This window comes from Barbus barbus, assembly GCF_936440315.1.
Source record: "Barbus barbus genome assembly, chromosome: 44".
Classification (NCBI taxonomy): domain Eukaryota; kingdom Metazoa; phylum Chordata; class Actinopteri; order Cypriniformes; family Cyprinidae; genus Barbus; species Barbus barbus.
Window position 1 is genome coordinate 19909132 of NC_136722.1, and position 23246 is coordinate 19932377.

Consider the following 23246-nt stretch of genomic DNA (forward strand, 5'->3'; position numbering starts at 1 on the left):
CTGTTGTAGTATAAATAGACAATTGCCTTTAATTGACATTTATTTTTGAATTCGTATTTTGAACATGATTGTTCAAACGGTACGTAAAGCAGATATTTTCTTGAGACTGACATGGATTCAAAGGTTAGCAAGCAATACTGTTTGACATAAATATGCACATTATCTGTAGACAACAAAGCAACAGGTCATTTTGAAATAATAGATTATTTTCTTAGATTAATATAATTACTAAATAGATGTACGGTTTTCATACTGAGTGTAACTGAAATACTGAAATGTAATCTGGATGCAGAATATTGCATTAAAAATTGCCTTATATTATTAGAGCAATCAAATTCAGATGAATTCTTTTAAAAAAAACAATGTCCTTTTGACAAAAGATACCAAATTTATCTGTTTTCAGGGATATTTAACAAAATACATCCATTTTGCATACATTTCACTTAAATGTTATCCTAAAACCCTGTAATACTGCTTCATATTTTCATATCATTTAGGGATATACAAACATTGCCTTACAAGAAAATACAATATGAATATACAATACATATTCTCCTCAACTTCGTAGACAAAACACTCAAAATATGGTTTATAAGTCTCTCCAGATACCTCATTAAAGAGGAATCACAAATATGCATGAAACAGTACATTCAAATAACATTTAGGCATCTCGGCATATGCAGATTTTTTCTGGATCATTAACAAAGTCACAAGCAGCAGTAGCAGGTGTATATGCTATCACAATAAACAGACGAGTTTGAGCATTGAAAATTCTCTTACGTAAAACAGCTGCAAATTGACGTCAGTGTCCATTTCTACTCATTGTTCACAAACTCCCCTGCCTCCCATCGCAGAGCCATGGCACTTTTACGTCGGCCTCCAGTGTAGGGTTCAGGAAACTAGTGAGAGAACAATAAAAGTGATTTAATTTTCTATTTTCTCTTTGGAAAAAAAATTCTGCAACCTTATATATTTAAGTTGCAGATCATGTAGTCAATATGATATTCAACTTTTGCTGTGACACTGCATGCATATTTACATATACTCACTCGATGATCACATGACAAAGCTGAACGATCCATTCTGCATGTTTTCATTGGAGATGAAGGAGATGATTTACATTTAATTGGCACGTCATCTGAAATGAAATTGACAACCGAGAATGAACAGATCTTTTCTGACAATGACATGCATATGTTTGCTGTCTCATTGATGTAGTCATTACTTCAGATCAACGGAATGAAAAATTCTCTCTTGGCATGAAGTACCTGTAAACAATGAGCTGTCCAAACGGTTTGGAGACATCAGGAAGTGATCCTTCGAGTAAACACTGGCTCTTTGACACCTGAGTTCCTCCTCTCGCTGCTTCACCATCTTAATCTCCTCATCAACTAGAGATATCGAACTCCTGGACCGCAGCTTGAAAAACGGGTTGTTGAGGAACATCTTCTCTTGGGTTTCCTCCGATGCAGAATTCAAGTTGAACTCAGATGCACTTCGAATGATGAGGTTTGATGTCTCCAAAATGATGACATTAGGGGTATCTTCAGGTCTCCAGTCAGCAGATTTGGAGGACACCATCTTTCCATGCCTTGGACTTGGAGGGAAAGGCTCTGGCTCAAGGATGATAACGTTATTGGCGGCCATGTCTTGTATCTGTGCACTCTTGGTTGGTGAGGAGGTAATGATGAAAGAAGGCGTCTTGTTGCTGAGAGATTTGGATAAACTTCCATCATCATCATCCTGGTCCTCTAACATCTTCCTTTTTTCATCGACTTCTTGGCATAGTTTTCCAGGGTTCAAGTTGGCAGATCTCGCCCTTATCTGTACACAGTCACTGGAGTATGATTTTGACATTCCCCTCTCACGCCTCAGGTTCTCCTCACGCTCCAAGGTTAGGCGAATCTCCTTCTCAATTGGGGTCTCTGGGTCATCAAGCGGTGATCTGTAACTAGAGTCGTCCAGACCTGAATCCTCAGAGCAAGGGCTGAACTGGGTGTGTGCATAAACCTCTACAAGCGACAAGCTCTCAAGATCCCTCTTCGGCCTTTCGATGTTACGGACAGGTGTATACATGAAACTGTGACTACCTTGGCAGGTGCCAGATCGAGTTGTTGGTGTGCTTGCTTGGTGCGTCAAGTTTTTAGTTTGCTCTTCGATCTCTAGCCATTGTTGGCGAGCAACTTTGAAATCCACATGTTCCGTGCTGACGTTCTCGCTTTTCATTTCCTGGATCACACAGTAATCTTTTGGCACCTTTTTGCTGGAATTAGATTTGATGGAATCAAATGAATTGCTCTTGTGGGTTGCTGAGCCTCGTCCAAGCTCCTCATCATCTTCGGAAATCTTGGACAAGCCATGGAACAGTGTGGAAGGATTGTAAGATATCTCTTGCGGCAGCTCAACTGGCTCATTTTCCGGTTGTTCTAGTACTTCTTCTACCACCGGAATCTCCAGCTCTTCAGTTTCCTTTGAAATGTCCTCCGAATTCTGAACTGTAGGTTTTTGAATAAAGAGTTCTTGTGCACTCAGCTCAAGACTGTCAATGTAGGAATCATCATCTTCCTTATTTATGGAGGAAGAGAAGATGTTCCTCCATTTATCATCGGTTTCGCTGTCTGATGAAACAGCAGCTATTTCGACCCGAAGACACTCTTCTAGCTCGTCTGGGTCATGGCAAGACTCTGTTGAGACGTCTGACAGAACTTCATCTCGGATGTAGTGCTCAAGGATGGTTTCTTCTGGATCTTCACATCCAAAACTTTCTAAGATGGCTTCCTGTGAGTCTATACCCAATTGGTCCAACATATCTCCATCGTCGACCTCATCTGGTTGGGGTGCTATGTTCTCCATTGGTTCCTGTCTTAGTGAATCTTGCCTCTTATGCGTGACATCATTCTCATACATGCTCTCAGCACTTGACGGAGTGTCGGATATTGAAGAGGTAATTGACTCATTGCGATAAAGTTCTTCTTGACGATCCTCCAAAACAAGCGCCTCTTTCGCACTGCAAACATCTTCCAGATCATCAGCCTTGGTCTCTGTAGGAGGTAAGCCTGCTAAAATGTTAGCCACAACTTTTGTACTAATGGACTCTAAAATGTCAGCATCATAACAGACTTGTTCATCTTTGTTTCCTGTGCCCTTGCTCTCAGGTAACTCAGTCTTCAGGACTTCCATTTCACAGTCAATTATGTTTGCTGTGCAGGAGTTTTCACTTGTCTCCATGGTTACAGGCTCAGACAGGGATTTCAGCTCTGTATGCTCTGGATTCTCAGGATGAGAACAACCTGCAATCTCTTCCAGTCTATCCACCTCTTCAAGCTTAATCGTAGCTCCCTGCAAGACAAAAAGACAACAAAGAAATTCAAAAGCAGCAAGAGAAATCTAATTTCCCTAATCACCAAAACATTCAAAGCATATCAAAGCTAATTTGCACCCACTCATGTTTAGTAGTTCTTACGTAATGCTAAATTTCCGAGAAAGTTTTTCAGGGCTTATTTCAGGGCTAGGTTTTCAGTCTTAAGGGGTTACCTGAGCTAGAGCTGATGTGGTTTAAAATAATATTCCTTGCAAGAGGTTTTGAGTTTAAAACCTGCTTGATGGATAACTTTTACAAAAAAAAAAAAAAAAAAAAAATGGTGGCACAATTAATTTTATGTTGAGTAATTTATTTATTTTCTTTAATGGTTCCATTAACAATTTGAGGAACAAAAGCAAACCTGTTGTTAAAAATGTGGCACATTGTCATATGAACAACAAAATTTTAGGTTCCACAAGCCTTACAGAATGTACAGTAGGCCTACAACACATATGGTAGGCTATCAAATGGTTAATGGATTCGAAATATAACGAAATGAACGAATTGTGGTTAGTAAGTAGCCAATGTGTGAATGATACTGCTCCAACTGATTCCTGAGGGATCGGATCGGGTTTAAATCGATTCACTGGTTTCGATTCATTAAAAGATCAGACTCTTATGAATCATTGATTTAGCATGATCTTTGTATTCAGGGTTCATATGTCGAGCTTCTTGTGATTCACTTAAAAGAACTGGCTCATGAGAGTTATTCGCTCGAGAATTAGACTTGTATGGTTCGCGCTGAAAATGATGCATGAGACACTTCAGTAGGCTACCTTCCTCCGCCGCATCAACGGATTCGCGATTCATACGCCATTACCGTTAATGAAAATGAACGTTATGAAAGTAACTCGGTCTCTTTTTTCAGACGGAACCTGTTCTGAATTAGAACAGATGCAAAATAGCAGTTGTAAGAGGGAAGCACAACAGCCTATTTAATGTAAAAAAAATAATAATAAAAAAAAAATTGTGATTGGCCGAACACCACAAGCTCTTGTCGGAAATGTAACACCCCTTTCCAAAATCACGAGCTTCAGCTTTCAAAATAAAAGTAAATAAAGTTAATAATGTCCTTAGTTTTACCATCAGTTCAAGCCCAAGAGGGGAACAGAGTCGCGTGACAGACACAGTGAAGAAGCTCATATGTGTTTGTACACAAGCTGCGATTAAGACAGCTGAGGTGTTGTGATATGTGACCCTCTCTCTCTCTCTCATACACACAAACACAACGTGCAAAACTCCGCATTTGAAGTCAATAGCAAATACTTAAACTAATAACAAAACTTACTTACAGTCGCTGATTCAGAAGCACCAGATTGTCATAGCAAAATCAGAATTACCTCCTCTCTCTTAGGTTCAGGAAACGGTCGTCCATAAATGCATTGTGATAACATCTGGGTTGTGCTGTTCTGTTGTAATCTTATTGATTCCTAAATGCATCTACTTTCAGAAGGCCAAATAAAGTGCTTTTGCTTTTCACCTAGAAACACAGCGTCTCCCTGGACCTGGCTGCATCATAGACCGTAGAAAAAGGTTGTAAAAACACTTAAAGTACCGTAATATATTTAAAATATTAATATTAAAAGATCAAATTCAGTATTCACCATATTAATGATGCATAGTTGACACAGGCAAGCAGATGAGGCCGGAATATGAACGCAGTCTGCTTAACGGTTCAGTGTTTTCCTTAATGGTTCTCTATGGGAAGCCGTTTAATGTGAAACTTTGCACATTGCGTTTATATTCTGGCTTCATCCTCTTGCCTGTACAAAATATACATCATAAGGTGTCCACTGAATCTCGCCTTTTAATATCTGTGTTTTACTACATTATTACTTGATGCAATCTGCGTAAAAATAACTGGCGGTCAGTGTAGCAAAGCTGCGTTTTGCCCTCCAGGTGGGCGTTCCTATAAGGGTGTGACGTCACGTGAAAACTATCAATATGCAAATATTTCCACATCGTGATGTAGACATGTAGGGGCTTGTTTGAATGAGCCGTTTTAGGGGGGGCATGGCAGAGTCTTAACTTTGATAAAGAATATCTCTTTGGTTTTGAGACTTTAGTCTTTGCAACTTCAGGGATCTTATTTATGCACAATCAGCTTGTAACACTCCAAAGATAAAGGAAAACTTGAAATCACATCATATGACCCCTTTAACAAATAGTGTGAAAGCTATTTTTAACGTGAACAAACAGGCATTTGAAATTCACCTTAGCTTCCTTATGTAAAATATGCAACATTTATGCCCTATATGAGATTATTCCAGTGTATAAGAATAAAGTGGAAGCAATTGTTTACCATTGCAGTATTTATTAAAAAAAAATTCACAAAAGTGGGTTTAGTAGGCAGAAATAAGTAGATTCATTATATAATAGGCTACTGCAGAACTGGCTCTTCTCCTCATGCATGAAACTTTTGTCCTGCAGTTAATCAGCATAGGCTCTGGATCAGACCAGGAAAGGAAGAGAAAGAAGAAAATCCTCTGACTGAACATCCTCATTGACCACAGGTTTTTTAAACATTTTATTTTCATATTTCTATACATATTGAGAGGGCATATTATGTGAGAATTAACAATCAATCACACATTGCACGTCGTTATTTGTCTTGTCTTGATGCGCCACTTCAGACGTTTGATCATGGCAGCGTGGTTTGTTTACATGGATTTTTCTGATCTCATTCGTACCAACTGCCAAGTGCCAAAGTAATCTAACGCTCAAACTCTTTCTGACAGACAAAATCAGCTGCCATGGGGATTAGAAAGGTTTTTTTTTTCCTCAGAACATCAAAACCATAATTACACACTTTCATGCTGAACATAACGTGATATCAGTACAATATGGAAGTTGTGCTGAAATCAAAATGCACAAATTGACAGCACCATTCACAGATTTCATAAACTGTTCACATCATTTGAAATGGCTTGAAATACTTTCACCGTCTAGATTTTCCTTGATACTCATTTGGTATAATTACCACCACTGCATGAAAGTCTCCACAATCATTCAAAACTCAAGCGGCATGCTAATGCGACCACTAAAAACAGTCAAAATTATGTGAAATTACCATCCACTTCAGCGCCTGCCCATTTCACCCCAATCAAGCTACACAAAGGCACAAAGCCTCATGAAAATGACAAGCGGTAAAGTGTTGACTACCATGGCAACACCCCCCTACCCAACTCCTCTAGCAGCTCAGCTTGTGAGAAAACTTCAACACGCTCGCACCCTCTCCATCTCAGCATTTGTGTCATGACAATCTGTATCCCATAAATTATTCAGTGACAATAACATTTGCATTGAAGGCAGACGGAGGTACCAGCGTGTCCCAGTACCTACCGTGAGCTTTAGAAACAGGAGCCAGAAGGAGATCATCTCCACCTTGCCAAGAAAACCTTCTTAGTGGAATCCGTAAGCACTCTGGGCTTGAGTAAATATGTTGCGGATGCATGGATAGGAAGTGAACTTGGTCTGATACGGGAGTTATTGGCAGAAATGTCATTGCTAGTTGGTCTAATGTCACTGATGTTAGCGTGGTCACCTCGGGGCATCTTCATGGTACACTCAACACTCTGATTAGTCGCTCCATTGTTTTTGCTGACTGATCAATAGTGGCTTGTCAGTGATGTCAAGTGTCACTTTCTGATGGATTTCCTTAAATGACTTCTTTTAGGAAGTGATGTCATGGGGAATGTAACAGTTTGGGGTGGAGCTATCACTAATAAATACAATTGAGAGATACATTTTGAACTGTTTTCAGTACCAAAAAGTTGTGTGCATTATTTTGTGAGCATAGACCATTGAAAAGGAGCATTTTAGACTCAAGGTTGCTCTATTCAGAGTGAAATAATAACCTGCGTGGAGCATCACAGTAACAGGTGCTGGGGGGCCAGAGCGTAGGTGGCCATTCAGACATATGTGACTGGCACTGAGCCCTTGGATATGTTCTCAGATGAGAAAAAAATTCACTATGCGGCATGAGAGCACTGCAGACTAATATACAAATGTCTCAAGTGGAGAATTTTGAGAGATTTATCAGCTTCAAATGGAAAAATAACTTGAATGATAGTGTTTGTTTTATTTACACATGACTATAAAAAATGTATTACATGTACTTTTTGAGAAAATATTTTGTGAAGCTGCTTGTAAATAGTAAAAAGTGGCTTTAATACAGCAACAGAATAAATATTAATAAATATATGTGAATGAAGTACAAATAATACAAATATGAAAAGGAATATTAAATGTATTTATAATATAAATTAGATATACAGTATGTGTATAAAATCAAGTTTATAAAAATATTTATATAACATGATTTGTTCATTTGTATAAATATTATAACACAGTTTTATATATATATATATATATATATATATACACACACACACAAATTATAAATTAAAAATATATACATATATATTAGAAACTTTTAAAACAATTCTATCTATCTATATATCTATCATAGAAAGTGTTATATAAATCTATTATATAAAAAATCTGAAATATATTTTATAATCTGTACACAAATTATATCTATTGTTATTTACTTATAGATGATTTTATGCACCTTATATATATATGTATATATATATATATATATATATATATATATATATATATATATTAGTGCTGTCAAACAATTAATTTTCCATCCAAAATAAAAGTTTTTGTTTACATAATGTGTGTGTACTGTGCATTTTTATTTTGTATATATAAATACACACACACATACAGTATATATTTTGATAATATTTATGCATATATTTATATTCAGATAATTTATATTGTATATAAACATATTGAATATATAAACCTTACATATTTTTCTGAAATATATACATGCATGTGTGTGTAAACAAAAACTTTTATTTTGGATTTGCTTAATCGTTTGACAGCACTAATATATATATATATATATATACATATATAACGTAAAATTTATTGAATTTTCATTTCATGAAATTTAGTGAACTGAAATTCATGATTTAGAATTTCAAATCATGAAATTGACTGAATTTTTTGTTATAAATGTGGTTTCAATTTATAAAGGAACATACCGGATTTTAAGTTGTATTATAAGCCAATATGAATACTGGATTTTATGAATACATTTATGCATACAGGCTTAGAAAATATATATTTTTGTTGACATATTAATAGCAGTTCATGTGGCAGCTCTCTGCTCTTCTCTGTATTAATGGGAGTGTGAAATGGAGCAGGAGACTTTCTCATCTGTAATCATTTCCAAAGAGGATCCATCCCTGTCTCACATTTACCCCAGGCACATACACTCACACACACATGCCTCCTCTCACCCACGCGGACACTTTAATTCACTCTAAAACACACACTCACACACCCACACACACAAATTCAGCTGAGAAGCCCAGTGCTGATATTGTCTGACAACATCTCAGATCTCGTATTCCACGTTTTCTGAAGTGCTTGAGGTTTGTACAAGCAGCCTGGGATTAATTAAACTTTCACAGCTTCTGTTTCTCAGGTTGTTCCACAGCAACAGCAACATTTTCACGCTTAAGGGTCAAATCAGAGAAGACATTGATGAATACAAGCCCAAAATAATGAGTTTTATTTATTTTATATGACTGATCCATAATTCTTAAAAATCCATGACATGCCAGCTTATAAAAAATGCAACAATATACATACCAAATATCAATGCAAGTACTTTTTCAATCTTATTTCTCACATTTATAATGCAACAATATTAAGTCTGATATAAAATACAGTAGAAAGAGCCAACAAAAATCAAAATCTCTAAAAAAATACAGACTGCAGATAAAAACCTCATGCAAGCGTACACACTCTCACACACTTGTTTGCACAAAATCAAGTCTCTTTAAACAATATCAGAACAAATCCAGTGAGTTTAGCATCTGTAATATCATCTCAATAATATTACATTCTTTACAGCACCCCAGAAGAAAATATAACAGCAATCCAGCAAAAACTCCATAAAACCAACAGCATAACACCTAAACAAGTTTATTCACCCCATATTCATTTTCACAAAGTAGAAGTCTGACTATTCATAAAGTTCTCAGTGTCCTACCTTGTTGTGATACGAGCAGAGAGAGGACAGGGTACGTGCTCAGCGATTCTGTCTTGGCTGAAGCTCTGCTTCTCTGTAACCACAGAGACTGTGACTTACTCTGAATGTACCAGAAACAGCCAATAGCTGAGCAGCCTCAGCCGTTCCGACACACGCACACAGTCGCACAAGGAATTTCTTAAAAGCTTTCTGTCAATCAAGCATATTCTCAAGGTTTCATGTAATGGGTTTCTCATCTTTTGAGAATTGGCCTTAATAGGGTTTATGACTGTCTGCTCAAAGCCTGCCCTCTGCACTGACGCAGTGGTCAAGTCGAAGATCAAATGCCTATTAAATAAATAATAAATAATATTGCAGTTGTAAACACTTGTCACTTCTTTTAGACCAATTTTGAGGTGAATCATGTCAACAAATACCAGACTGCAAAAAAATAATATTACTAATCAGAATTTTAGTCATTTTACTGTAGGGCAGGATAATTTTACTTCCAAAACAAAATGTGTAAAATACTAAAACTTGTTTATTTAAAAGAATGTAACTTGTTTTCTGAATAAAAGTATATTTAAATATATTTTTTACTTTACAAAAAATTTAATATTCTCTAAAAGAATTGTATTTAAAATAGTTATAAAAAGTAAAGTAAATGTAAATTGTTTTAGGGATGATTATATGTTTTTTGTACTAGAAAATGTGACAACATCACTGATTAAAAATATATAACTACAACATTTTTTTTCTAACAGTTTAATAAACAAAAGAGTGATATCAGTAGTGTTGACATATAATTTCTTGTGCAAAACTAAGTCACCAGATATTTTTTCCTATTTGATTAAAAAAAGAAGAAAAAAAAAAAAAAAAATGGAAAAAATGTTTTTTACCAACAAACAGCATAAATTACAGAACAGTCAAATGAAGAACATTATGTACAACATGAAATAATGAACAAATGCTGTTTTTGGCATTCAAATATGATTCATAAGCTGTTGTTTTTTTTTCCAGATCAGTCTCTCAGTCCTTTTCATCCTCATCAGGAAATACAAGATGTCGACATTTGAAGAGGTTACATGTATTTTCCTAGCTGAGACAGTTTGATTGGCAGCGCTGTGGAGAGGACAGTGAAAATACTTCAGTTTAACTACACCTAGATATTCTGCATGCACGTGGTTAGATGGTTTCAAGCCAATCAATCAATTAAATCAGTTGATTTGTCTGCGGTCTGTCATTAGAGAAAATGATGGGATTGCAGTTAACACATTCATCCTGCACTGGCGTGCCAAAATCAGGGGATGACAAAACAGAGAAAACAATGAATATGCAGAACATTGAGGATTTTAGCATTAATTTTGCACCTTATGTAATGCGAGCCAAGGATTATTACATAACACTCTTCAGCAGATGCTATGAAAGACCTCTTGGGCAGACACAACGTCTTAAAAGCTACCAAGGACAAAGTGCTCTATTATAGCTGATGGACGAGAACGGTGCATTATTCTGGTGGAGAAAAAAAAGACAAAACTACCCTAAATCACACATTACCTATAATGAAACAAAATAAAGACAGTGTGTAAAGAATGAATAATGGTTTCAAAAGATATCTTAGAAAGCTATTATGTTTTATCAGCCATTACACATATTTACCATGGTAACCATTGCCTCTGCCACAATACCATAGAAATTACTACAATGGGATTTCTTTTCTGAATATTTTATTTTTATTTCTAAACAGTTACCACATATTTACAGTTTTTTGTTTGCTTTTTGACAGAATCTATATAGCTACCATGGTATATTTTTGTGTTATGGTAAATCCCAAGTCTGGTACCTGTTTAACAAATCTTGTTGTATTACAACAAAAACAGTCAATGTGCTTACAAAAACGTACCACAGCAGCAAGTTAACATGTCAAAGTATAAATTTTATAAATCACATACAAGCAAAACAGTTGTTATAAGACAAGCAGTAAGTTTCATTTCATGCATGTCATGCATTTTTCCAAGTATGGGTGCTTTAAACATATGAAACCCTAACAAAATGTGAAGATATAGACCACTAGGTGGAAGTAAAGCAGCAAGAGTTTACTTGAGGAGACGGGTTCACTTCAGTTCTCCTCTGACAGATATTTTAATTTATAAGTCTTATCTAGTATTTTTAAAGGGCTGGCTGTCAGTAATGTTTCTTTGCTTTAAGTTACAATAAGCTTTGACATCAGTTAAAATATTAGGTATCATGGACTAAGAATGAACATTTCTAAAGCAATTATTAATTGTTTATAGGTGACTCATGTTTAACCATAATACATTAACTAATGTTAATTTATACAACTAAGCATTTTCAAAATGTTTTGGCATATGTAGATATTAGCATCAACCAAGATTAATAAATGGTAAGAAAATGACATTTAATTCTCTACTCTGTCCCCCTCTTCCACCTCCCACCACTTTGATAAACGCTGACGACTTTGCTACTTTTTTCACAGACAAAACTAGAACAATCAGTAACCAGTTCTCAACTCCACAGGACCTTCAATCAACCACATCCACTGCTCTAACTCCCATCTTCTCCTTCTGTCCCCTCACCGAGGCAGAAGTATCCAAACTTCTCCTCTCCAGCCATCCTTAAACATGTCCTCTCGACCCAATCCCCTCACACCTTCTCCAAACAATCTCTCCCACACTCTTACCGGCACTCACACACATTATCAACACATCTCTCCTCACAGGCATCTTCCCCACAGCATTCAAGCAGGCTCGGGTAACCACACTGCTCAAAAAACCTACATTAAACACTTCTCTTTTAGAAAACTACAGACCTGTCTCTCTCCTTCCATTCGTAGGGAAAACACTCGAACGAGTTCGAACGAGTTTCTTTCACAGTACAACACACTGGATGCTAAACAGTCAGGTTTCAGGAGTGGCCATTCAACAGAGACTGCGCTACTCTCAGTCACTGAAGCCCTACGAATTGCAAAGGCCGATTCCAAATCATCAGTCCTCATTCTGCTGGATCTTTCTGCTGCTTTTGACACTGTCAATCATCAGATTCTCCTGTCTACCCTCTCATCACTGGGCATCACTGGGATTCCACTTCGCTGGTTTGAATCCTATCTCACCGGTAGATCTTTCAGGGTGGCCTGGGGAGGGGAGGTATCCAAACCACATCAACTGGTCACTGGAGTTCCTCAGGGAACGGTTCTTGGACCCCTCCTCTTCTCCACATACACTACATCACTGGGTCCCAACATGCACATGGCTTCTCCTATCACTGCTACGCCGATGACACGCAGCTCTATCTCTCTTTTCAACCAGATGACCCAACGGTATCTGCACGGATCTCAGGCTGCCTGGCGGACATCTCGGCATGGATGAAAGAACATCACCTACAGCTCAACCTGGCAAAGACGGAACTTCTTGTCTTCCCTGCCACTCCGACTCTACAGCATGCCTTCACGATTCAGTTAGGCTCATCAATGATTACCCCATCAACTTCGGTCAGAAATCTTGGTGTAATCTTTGATGACCAGCTGATCTTCAAAGACCACATTGCAAAGACTGCTCGATCCTGCAGGTTTGCACTACACAACATCAGAAAGATCAGGCCCTTTCTGACAAAGCATGCTGCACAACTTCTTGTCCAGGCCCTTGTCGTTTCTAGACTAGACTACTGCAATGCTCTTCTGGCTGGTCTGCCATCAAACACAATCCAACCTCTACAAATGATTCAGAATGCAGCGGCACGACTGATCTTCAATGAGCCCAAAAGAGCGCATGTTACACCTCTCTTCATCTCCTTGCACTGGCTACCAGTGGCAGCTCGCATCAAGTTCAAGACACTGATGCTTGCATAAAGAACTACCACAGGCTCAGCACCCTCCTACCTCCACTCACTATTACGAACCTACATCCCCTCCAGAAGTCTGAGATCTGCTAGTGATCGACACCTTGTGGTACCATCACAGATAGGTTCAAAATCACTCTCCAGAACATTCTCGTTCACCATTCCTGGCTGGTGGAATAATCTTCCTACCCCTATCCGGAATGCTGGATCCCTGTCAATGTTCAAGCAACAGCTGAAAACTCATCTCTTTCGGCAGTATTTGACTTCATCCTAAACTCAAAAAAAAACTCTTTCCCTCTATCTTTCTCTCCCTCCCTTACTAGCTTGTACTTATTTGAACAATGACTGAGACTTGGTCTGCCAAATGACTAAATGAAAATGTAAATGTAAGTGGTTGTTCGTGATACCTGATGCATTAAAGGAATTATCCACCCAAAAATTAAAATTCTGCCATAATTAACTCATTTAGTTTCAATCCTGTATGACTTACTTTCTTCTGTGAAACACTCTATAAAATAACTTTGAGATCCAAACAACACTGGAGCCAACTCGCTTCAATTGTTAAGACATTTCTCCAAATATCTTCTTTTGAGTAAATAATGGTGAGTAATGGTGATTAAAATCCCATTCACGCGAAGGATGATAACTATAACGATAAATATAAAGTTAATAATCATTCCAATTTTGTGAGAATAAAGGTTACAAATTGCTTTCAGAACAATTTTTTTTCCAGCTCATGAATGATAAAATCATTGACAGCCAATTGAAATCCATCCACATTTACTGAGCTTGAGCATTTAAAGCTACATAACGGCAGAACGTTATTATGCATTGGTGTGGTGTGCTAATATAGTTACAGTTATAGTTATGTTTACTTTCCTGAACGCGCAGCGGAGACTGACATAAAAGAGAAGACATTGTTGAATAAAGTCGTTATTTTCATTTTCTTTGTGCAAAAAGGTATTCTCGTAGCTTCATAACATTAAAGTTGAACCACTAATGTATGGACTATTTTAACAATGTTCTTACTACCTTTCTGGGCCTCGAACATTTCATTTGCGTTGTGTTTATGCAGGGTCAGAAAGGATTTCAAAAATATCTTAATTTGTGTTCCGACGATGAATGAAGGTATTATGGGTTTGGAATGACATGGAGTAATTAATGACAGAATTTGATAAACTATACCTTTAATGTTAACATATGGAATCCTTGTAAAGGTTTACCAATAATTCAAAGAAATGCAAAGAACTGAGAAAAGTTAGTATGGAATTAGAAACCAAATTGTCTTCTCACTCTTCGAATGGTACCTGTGTCTGTCGGGTCTTTGGTTTCATTTCCAAGCATCTGTCTTCCAGAGCTTGAGGTTCTGATGGCACCAGGCCTGATCTCAGAGTGGTACACCTTACTGTTGGGTTTGAAAATCTTGCTGCGGTAGCCCAGAGGGTGGTACGACAAAGTGGCTTCATCAGAATCTTCATCATCATCATCATCACTAATAACTACCAGTTCAGCCTGGATTCCTTCATCTTCCTCATCTGATTCAGCGTTCTGATAACCCATGAAGATCATGGTAACAGGTTCACCAGATTCCACCTCGGGAGGGAGGAAGCTCACAAAGTTGACACTAAAGTCTTCCTTTTGATTCAGAGGGGAAAACCGTCCAAATCCCAGCCCGGAGTCTGCTGTTGGAGTTATCCGAAGATGTTCCTCATACTCTTGTATGGGAGAAGATGCTGGGCTGATCCTGGTTATGCCGCTGTATTCGCTATTAGCATATGATCCATTCTGAGCCAGTTGGTTGGTGGCCAAATACTGGTTGGCTTTAGTGGTTGGAATGTAAATGGCTTCTTGTTTGGTGAAGTTCTCAGCCTGAAAGGGACTCTGGTTCTTGTTGGGCATCTGAAGGCCATGAAGGCAGATGTAGCCACTTTCTGTCCTCTGGGGGGTTGTAGGACGACTGAATGGGCTTGAAAACACTGGTTCGTGGTATTCCACATCTGTTGGTTCTTTCTTCTCTGAGGCTTTCATCAAAAGTTCCTCTACTTCAAGAGGGCTCATCTCATTCATGTCATTCTGGGAGTCCCGTCCATCAGATGGCAAGGCATAGACAGATTTATGCCCATCATCATAGATTTTGATGCCTTGTTGTTGGAGATCCAGAGGTGCGATGGTGGCTGTGGAAAGGACGTGACTCTCCCCAGTGCGGAGATCTTTCTCCACACTGATCTTCATGGTGTATGTAGCTGAAGGAAATAACAGTGTTAGACACAAACCAGCACAAATCAAGAGGTTTAAAAATAATAATAATAATAAAACGTAAATCTATAAAAAATATTTATCAATAGTTAAATGTTTTTGAAAGATGTTTCTTACTATATATTTACCAAGGCTGCATTTATTTGAAAAATACAGTAAAACACTAATATTGTGCATTATTATTATTACAATTTACTCAAAAGTTTTCTATTTTAATATTTTAAAATGTAATTTATTTCTGTAGTAAAGCTGAAATTTCAGCATCATTAATCCAGTCTTCAGTGTTTCATGATTCTTCAGAAATCTTTCTAAAATGCTGATATGGTGCTAAAGAAACATATCTTATTAATATCAATGTTGAAAACAGTTTTGCTGCTTAATATTTTTGTGAAAACAATTATGCATTTTTTCTTTTTTTTATAGAAAGTTGAAAAGAACATTTGCTAAAAAATTTAATTTAAAATTTAAAAATTTACAAAAAAATTACTGTTTTAATTTACTGTAAACAAAATTAAATTTAAAAATTGTACTTACTCCACCAAGTAAGTAACTAAAATTTACTTACTTGGTGGAGGAAATATTCTAGTTATTATAATTAATATGCTTAAAACTACCCCCTACCCATGAAAAAAAGCACTGTAACACATGGGCTCTATAGTGGCTTATTGCTTTAATAAAAAACATGTCATCTTGCAGTCTGTAGCTAGATACAATATCCTGTTCAGCTGGCTATATTTGGGTTATTGGGCCTCTTTCATAATTCTGTGTCATGCTCATAATTACAGTCATGGATAACATCTTATTAATTTTTTTTCATTAAAAAATGAAAACAGCATTTACATCATCAATTGAATTTGATTGCATTTACATTGAATTGCTATAATTACAGAAGTGGACAGTTTGATGACATGTTTGCACTGTCTAAACATCCTGACATATTTGTCCAATATTTCAAGTGCTCATTATATCAGCAAATAGTTGATGTAAACAAAAGCCTTCGTTGTACCTTTTTTCTCCTGTTCTTCATCAGTTTCATGTTTTCCTGGCTTGACACTTCTCCTCCTGGTTTTGGGAGTATAGGACTTTGGGACATCAGGTATGGCACTGTAGATGTATTGGACTGGCTCTGTAAGAAGCATTGTGTAGGTCTGTTGAGGAAGTGTCATGGGAAAGAATGCTGTACAAATAGCAATATAGCAAAAAGAAGAATTTTCTTTACCTGGCCAGATATTTGCGTTTACTTCCTGCAGGGAAATACAGTAGTTTGTGCAGTACCAAAACGGGATTTGATGAAGAAATAAGAAGAACAAAACCAAGTTTCATACAAAACACACCAGATCACATATCACGCAAACCAATCCTTTCCTCACAGCAGCAACTGGCATCAAACAATTTTATATTGACGTCAATTTGAAACCAAGGGGCATCTTCACAGCATCCTGCATTGTAATGATTTCCCTTGTTCCCAACTCAAAAGCTGATGCAATTTAAGTGGTTCCGTGTTGTAATAAGCGGTAAGGAGTCTCCAGACCTTCTAAAGTGATTACACAAGCAATACCTTTATGATGTCCTCTGGAGTTTTTTCCACCTCCTTCAGTTGTTTCAGAAGAATTTCCTCTTTTGCAGAAAGCTCCAGCTCTTGTGTCTCCAGAATTGCAATTTCCTGCTTTATTCTGCAAAGATACAGGCAAATATTTATATACATTATTTAAAAACATTTATTTATATTTTTGCTGATTGTTCAATTGAGCTAAGTTATATTTGTTTGAAGTAATGCAACACATTTTTGAACTTAAGAGCATAGTTCATCTTGATTTACTTAACTTCATGTCGATCCAAACCTGTATGACATTATTTACTCTGCAGAACACAAATATTTTTTGTCAGTGGACCTTCATATGGACAAAAAATTATACTGATATTTTTCAAAGTATCTTCTGTGTTTTACAAAAGAAATAAAGTTATACAGGTTTAGAGGTAAACAGGTGAGTAAATAATGACACAATTAAAATTTTTGGGTGAACTAAACCTTTAATTTCATTATGTGGAGACAATTTAAATTTATAGAGTTTCCAGAAATCCTGACCCAGACCAACATGTTGGAAACTGATTATTATTCATTTATTATTTAATTTATTAAAATTGTTTGTCTAGGAATTGAACAAAAATTAGATTTCAGAACACACAAAAAAGATAAAAAAAAAAAAGCTTATAACATATAAATGGCACCTAATTTGCATCTCCAGTAACTAAATAAGCATTTTCTCTAAAACATAAAGTAATAAGCTAAAAAAAGAAAAAAAAAAAAAATTACAAAAAAAATATAATAAAAAAAGATTCAACACATCTTTTTTTAAAATATAATAAAAAAAGATGTGTTACGTGTAGTGCTGGACAAGGAGCGCACGACGAGGAGCAGAAACGATTAAACAGTCTTTTAATACACAATCCAGGAACAGAGACAAGAAGATAACAGCACAACCACGAGAACTTCAAATAATAACCGACAAACTAACATTCACACGCAGGAACTTATAAAGGGGCAGATAATGAGGACCGACAGGTGAACACAATGACTAATTAGACAACACGGGGAAAACTAGGTCACAAGGGAAGACACAGACATGTTACAGTATGAGCACAGGTCTGATTTCTGATTATTAAAAACCAGTACAGCTCTGGTTTCTTTTCAGCTAATACTTAATTATTGTGCATCATGTCTAGTCTAATTTAGTACTCTACCAAATTATAATACAGGTATTTATTGATTGATTGATTGTAAGCCATAAAAAATAAATAAAATTAAAAAAAATCCAAATTTTGACAAGAAAAGTCAACAACTGTAATGTATAAAAAGTAGACTGCTTTCATGAAAGTCACTCTAATGGCACCTCCTTGTGTAATTTTTCAGAATTGTTTAATCTTTAACATTTTTATGGCATGTGCAGAGAGCTGATGATTCTGAAAATTGAGTTTTAGTTTCAGTTTCAGAATGATTACCCTCATTTATGTTTTGTTTGGGCCCATGAACTGGCTCTCACTGCCAAGGCGGGTTGCATAAGTAGACAGTTTATGTAATACTGTGAGTGAGGTCTGTCTGTCTAACCCTTGGCTAACATTGAAAGCCCATCACAGTGGTTAAACAAGAATAATCCCCTTGCTTCTCTCAATCAAGAGGAAGCTGTGAACCCTGCACAACATGAGTGATAGAGTTTTTGTTGTTTTTCATTTGTGGAGATGTGAAAGTACCTGTCGATATTGCTCTGCAGGAGTTTAGTCTGCTGCTGGTAATCTTCAGTCTGGGCCTTCGCAGATTCCTGCTGCTCTTCGCTCAGGGTGCTCAATCCGTCCATCAGCCATTGTTCCCGTAGAGTTTTTTTCTATTTGTTCAAAGAAGGCCATAGCATCTTGTGTCAGCCAGTTTATTTATTTACATTACAGTGTTGTAAATGAATAATAAATTACACCTTTACACATTACCTAATAAAATCACAAAATGCAAACACATTCGACATTTAATGATCATATTAAATATGTTAGATACTTATTAGATATATGTTGTAAATATATTAGATATTTCAGTATTTTCAAACATGCATTCATCTATTAATCTATTCATAGTTATTCTATTAATAATGACATTTTTATTATTACTTATCTGAATATATTTGAATAATAATATATATTATATGCGGGCATATGTATATATTATTTATAAATAATATATTTGTTACTTATTTTAAATAAGTAATAATATAATATTATATAAACTATATAAAAATGTCTACCACTATTACTAATTTCATATACACATTCATATATTCCATATACAATATACAAGAGAAGATGTGAATGCATTTATTTATATTGAATTTTTTTAATTATATATTTTTATATAATGTATCATTTTTATATATTGTATTGTTATATTATGTATCCTATTATATTAATACTAATATACTTTTTATATTTTATACTATATTATATTTAAATACATTATTTATAAATAATATATTTGTAATTTATTTTCACTAAGTAAGATTATACTGTTATTATTAAAAAATGATATAAAAATAAATACATTAAATACAATTGCATGAAATACAATTTGTGTGTGTGTGTATATAATTAAACAATAATTATATAAGTATTATAATTATTATTCATATCAATACATACCTTTAGATATTGTAGCTTTAATTTCTCTTCTTCAATGTTTCTTCGTTTCTTTTCTATCTCCTCTCGAATTCTTCTTTTGTCCTGTTGAGAAATCAGAGTCACATTATGCAAAGTAAAATATTTCACCTTGACCTCCATATTCTTTTGTTGTTTATTTTTCTATAAGTGACATTTAATGGCTTGCTATTAACACAAGCATGCATGCTAGAGAGAATTAATATAGAGGAAGGCTTTGCAGCATTATTTTTAACTCTTTAATAAACCATGACTTCATCAATAAAAGTAACAGCTCAAAGGCTGAGTGTGGACAGAAATAACACATGGACCGATTTCTCCATATACACAGTGTTCTTTAACAGAGTTTATATACTGACAGAAACCAACTAACTTTTAAGCAGATAAACATAGATTGATCTCTCGGATTTGTTGTGTGGCCAGTAATGTTTGAGTGGTTCATATCATTAAGGCTACAGAAGTGTTAAGACTATACTGTTAATAGAGTTACTTTTCTTCTGATTTTAGTTAAATAACACAATAAAAATTCTCACCTTGTCAAGGTTACCAGACATAACAATGCAGAATTTCTCGTGTTATATACTGTACATGTTTCAGACAGGTTTGGTGAGTATCAACTTGACAATAAAGCCAAATAACAATATATACAGTGATAATATTTCACTTGCCAATATAAAACCTCAATTCTCTATTACACAAAACCAAAAAAGAATACAAATCTAGCCTGATACTCACTGTTATAGCCTGCAGTCTCTCTCGCAGCAGGGTTTCTTCCTCCATTATGATCCTGACACAAAAAGAAAGAGAGAGAGGAATAAACAACCTATTCTTGCTAACAACCTACCGTCAATGTCTGTCTAGAAGACTAAGAAAAGGTTGGTAACAAGCTGTGATTAGCACGTGTGGGTTGGCATTAGAGAAGTTTTGGTAGGGGGTGACTTGACGGTGGGCGTCAGAGCTGGAAGAAAGAAAAGAAGTGCTGGTGGGGCTCTTCTCTTTTCCTGAAGGATAAATGTGAACATAAAAAATGAAAGATGTACATGGTTTGAAGTGTGTGTGTGTGTGTGTGTGTGCTGGTTGATGGTGTCTGTGATGTGCTAGCTAACCATGACTGTCATAGCTTGCATGTCACTCTTTGACACTTCATTCTTCAGATATATCCACGTGGAGTGCTTTGTCTTGGACAGTGTAACATAACAGTGTCTCATGTCAATAAATAATGGATAAAGAGCCTAATATTGCTGTGCTGTTACACAGACAGAACAAGCTGGGTCATTTAGTTTCTACTTAACAGAAGAGGTTGTGTTAAGTGCTGTCAGCTCAAATGAGTTTTCATGATGTCATGTATTTAAAAAAAATAGTAATTTAAAAGTGAATTGTGTAATTGCTGCACCAAATGATAATAGTGGCACCAAATGTAGTTGATTTTTACATTTCCTGAAAAAAAGTACATGCCTGTAGCAGATGTAGCCGCTATGAATAGTCTGAACAGACTGAAATTTTCCCTCAGATATTGTAAAGTTCACAAATAATAAAACAGAAATGTATTTACATTTATTAAATTATAATTAACTTAATAAATTATCATTATTCAAATGGATGTTGTTCCAAACCGGTAAGACCTTCGTTCATCTTCGGAACACAAATTAAGAGATTTTTGATGAAGTCTGAGAGCTTTCTGACTCTCCATAGACAGTAATGCAACTACTGTTCAAGGCTCAGAAAGGTAGTAAGGACATCGTTAAAATAGTCCATGTAACATCAGTGGTTCAACCGTAATATAAGAATACTTATATAAGAATACGTAAGAATACTTTTTGTGCACAAAGAATATGTGTTCCCAAGCGTACCAAAATGAATTTACTAAAAAACGTTTTTATTTATTCTAGCTAAATTTAAATAAACAAATTTAGTTGACTCACTTTCAACAAAATTAGTTTATTTACTTAAATGTAGCTAAAATAAATTGATTGCAACCACTTACCTTAAAATTGTTTTAGTAAATTCAATGAATAATTTTTTTCAATTTAATTTGTGTTCCGAAGATAAACGAAGGTCTTATGGGTTTGGAACAACATTAGGGTGAGTAACTAAATTTTTGTTTTTAGGTGAATTGTGCATTAATTTAATGCATTTGCAAACACAACTACTGATGGTTTCCCTATTGCCAATTATGTCTCTGAACAGGGGAAAGAACAAAGTATTTTTACATTAATTTCAGCTTTAAATAGTCTTTGGTGCATGAAAAGCAAGTGTTAAGTTGATTTATGAAGAGATGAAGCTAAACACAGTGAGATAAAACATTACAGTGCTTTCAATCAGCAAATATCTGCTTTGTATATCCAGTGCATTATTGATGCCATATACCCTGAACTTCATTCAAGGCCAGTTCTAGGATGTTTGGACTTGCAGAGCAAATGTTGTTGGGGTAAGAATAGCCCGCTAAAGACAGACCTCACCCCCCTTTGTACAGAAATAAACCAGCAATGACCAGCAAGATATACACTCTGCTGTCACAGGTGGACTGCAAGGTTACATGGCATTCAAATTACGACATTTAGTTACGAAACACACGTGAATGACAGAGCTCTTTGGGGCCAAGAACAGAATATGATGTATGAATGTGATCTGCGGCAAAAAAAAAAAAAGTGTTTCTTTCCCCCATGTTGTCATATTTTTTATTGAGATAGGAAATTTGTTGGCAATTTGTTATTTTATTTTATTTTTCCATACATTCATTTGTAATTCATTATTAATAATTACCAAAAAAAAAAAAAAAATCAAATCAAATAAAGTTTACTGTCAACTTTAAAGTGTACACTAACATAGGCTTCAAAGCCAACAAATATGGGCAAAAAGTCACAGCCATACATTTCAAGAGGTCACATCTTTTGAAAAACATCAAACTGCCAATATTACAATCAATATTTCCTGGTTTTGCCCCTCTTTCTACGGCATGAAGTGTGATTTGTGCCCCGTCTGACAGGGAAAGAGTTGTGGAAAACAGTGGAGAGGCCATTGCAACATGCGTGCTAAGTGCTGTCACGTGTGGCCTTTGGTTAAAATGTCAAGCTTGTGTTATGTCCAAACTGTCCTGAAGACATGTGATGTCTTAGATGAGGGTCCATCTGACAGCAAATGTGTACAGGCTGCCCTGAGTGTATTAATGCCTGCTCAGATTGCACCCTTCTGTTCTGGTTGGTGACTGTACAACTAATGCTATCTAACAAACAGATCTACAACAAAGCAAACAAGCACATGTTTTTGTGATCTAACGCCACTAGTGACCTTAACATGTACCGTCAGTCTCTTATTTTCCCTGTAGATTCTCAAGGGAAACAGGAACTCACAAACAAAAATGGCATTTCCCCTGATGACATTGGTGTTCGCACTGATAGCGACCCATCATCTCTTTAAATGTCTTACCACTTAACAAGCTGCCTTACTAATTTGAGATGCAGCTTAAGTAGTATATGGCAGAGAGAGATGCATTTACACACATTAGTGCCTCAGGTTTTGTGA

The 23246-nt window shown here is 35.9% G+C and overlaps 1 protein-coding gene across 2 annotated transcripts; it reads right to left on the minus strand.

Moving 5' to 3' along the window:
- Positions 1-5: 5 nt before the first annotated feature.
- LOC306863580 (uncharacterized protein) lies at positions 6-20575 on the minus strand. Of its 2 annotated transcripts, XM_079407002.1 has the most exons (7): positions 20460-20575; positions 19710-19790; positions 18780-18910; positions 17089-17203; positions 1269-3339; positions 1050-1138; positions 6-899 (listed from the first exon to the last, which is right to left on the minus strand). In XM_079407002.1, the coding sequence occupies exons 1-7, from the start codon at positions 20502-20504 to the stop codon at positions 816-818; spliced, it is 2616 nt and encodes an 871-aa protein (XP_079263128.1). In that variant the 5' UTR covers positions 20505-20575; the 3' UTR covers positions 6-815. The 2 variants fall into 2 exon arrangements, with proteins under 2 accessions (XP_079263128.1, XP_079263129.1); XM_079407003.1 differs by lacking the exons at positions 17089-17203; positions 18780-18910; positions 19710-19790; positions 20460-20575 and adding an exon at positions 9441-9568.
- Positions 20576-23246: the final 2671 nt, after the last annotated feature.

Coding starts and splice junctions, on each gene's coding strand:
- LOC306863580 (XM_079407002.1), bottom strand. CDS start 20,504: ATGGAGGAAGAAACCCTGCTGCGAGAGAGACTGCAGGCTATAACA. Junction 18,911..19,709: donor TAAAGCTACAATATCTAAAG/GTATGTATTGAT, acceptor TTGAACAAATAG/AAAAAAACTCTACGGGAACA. Junction 3,340..17,088: donor CTCCAGAGGACATCATAAAG/GTATTGCTTGTG, acceptor TTTGTCTTGCAG/GGAGCTACGATTAAGCTTGA.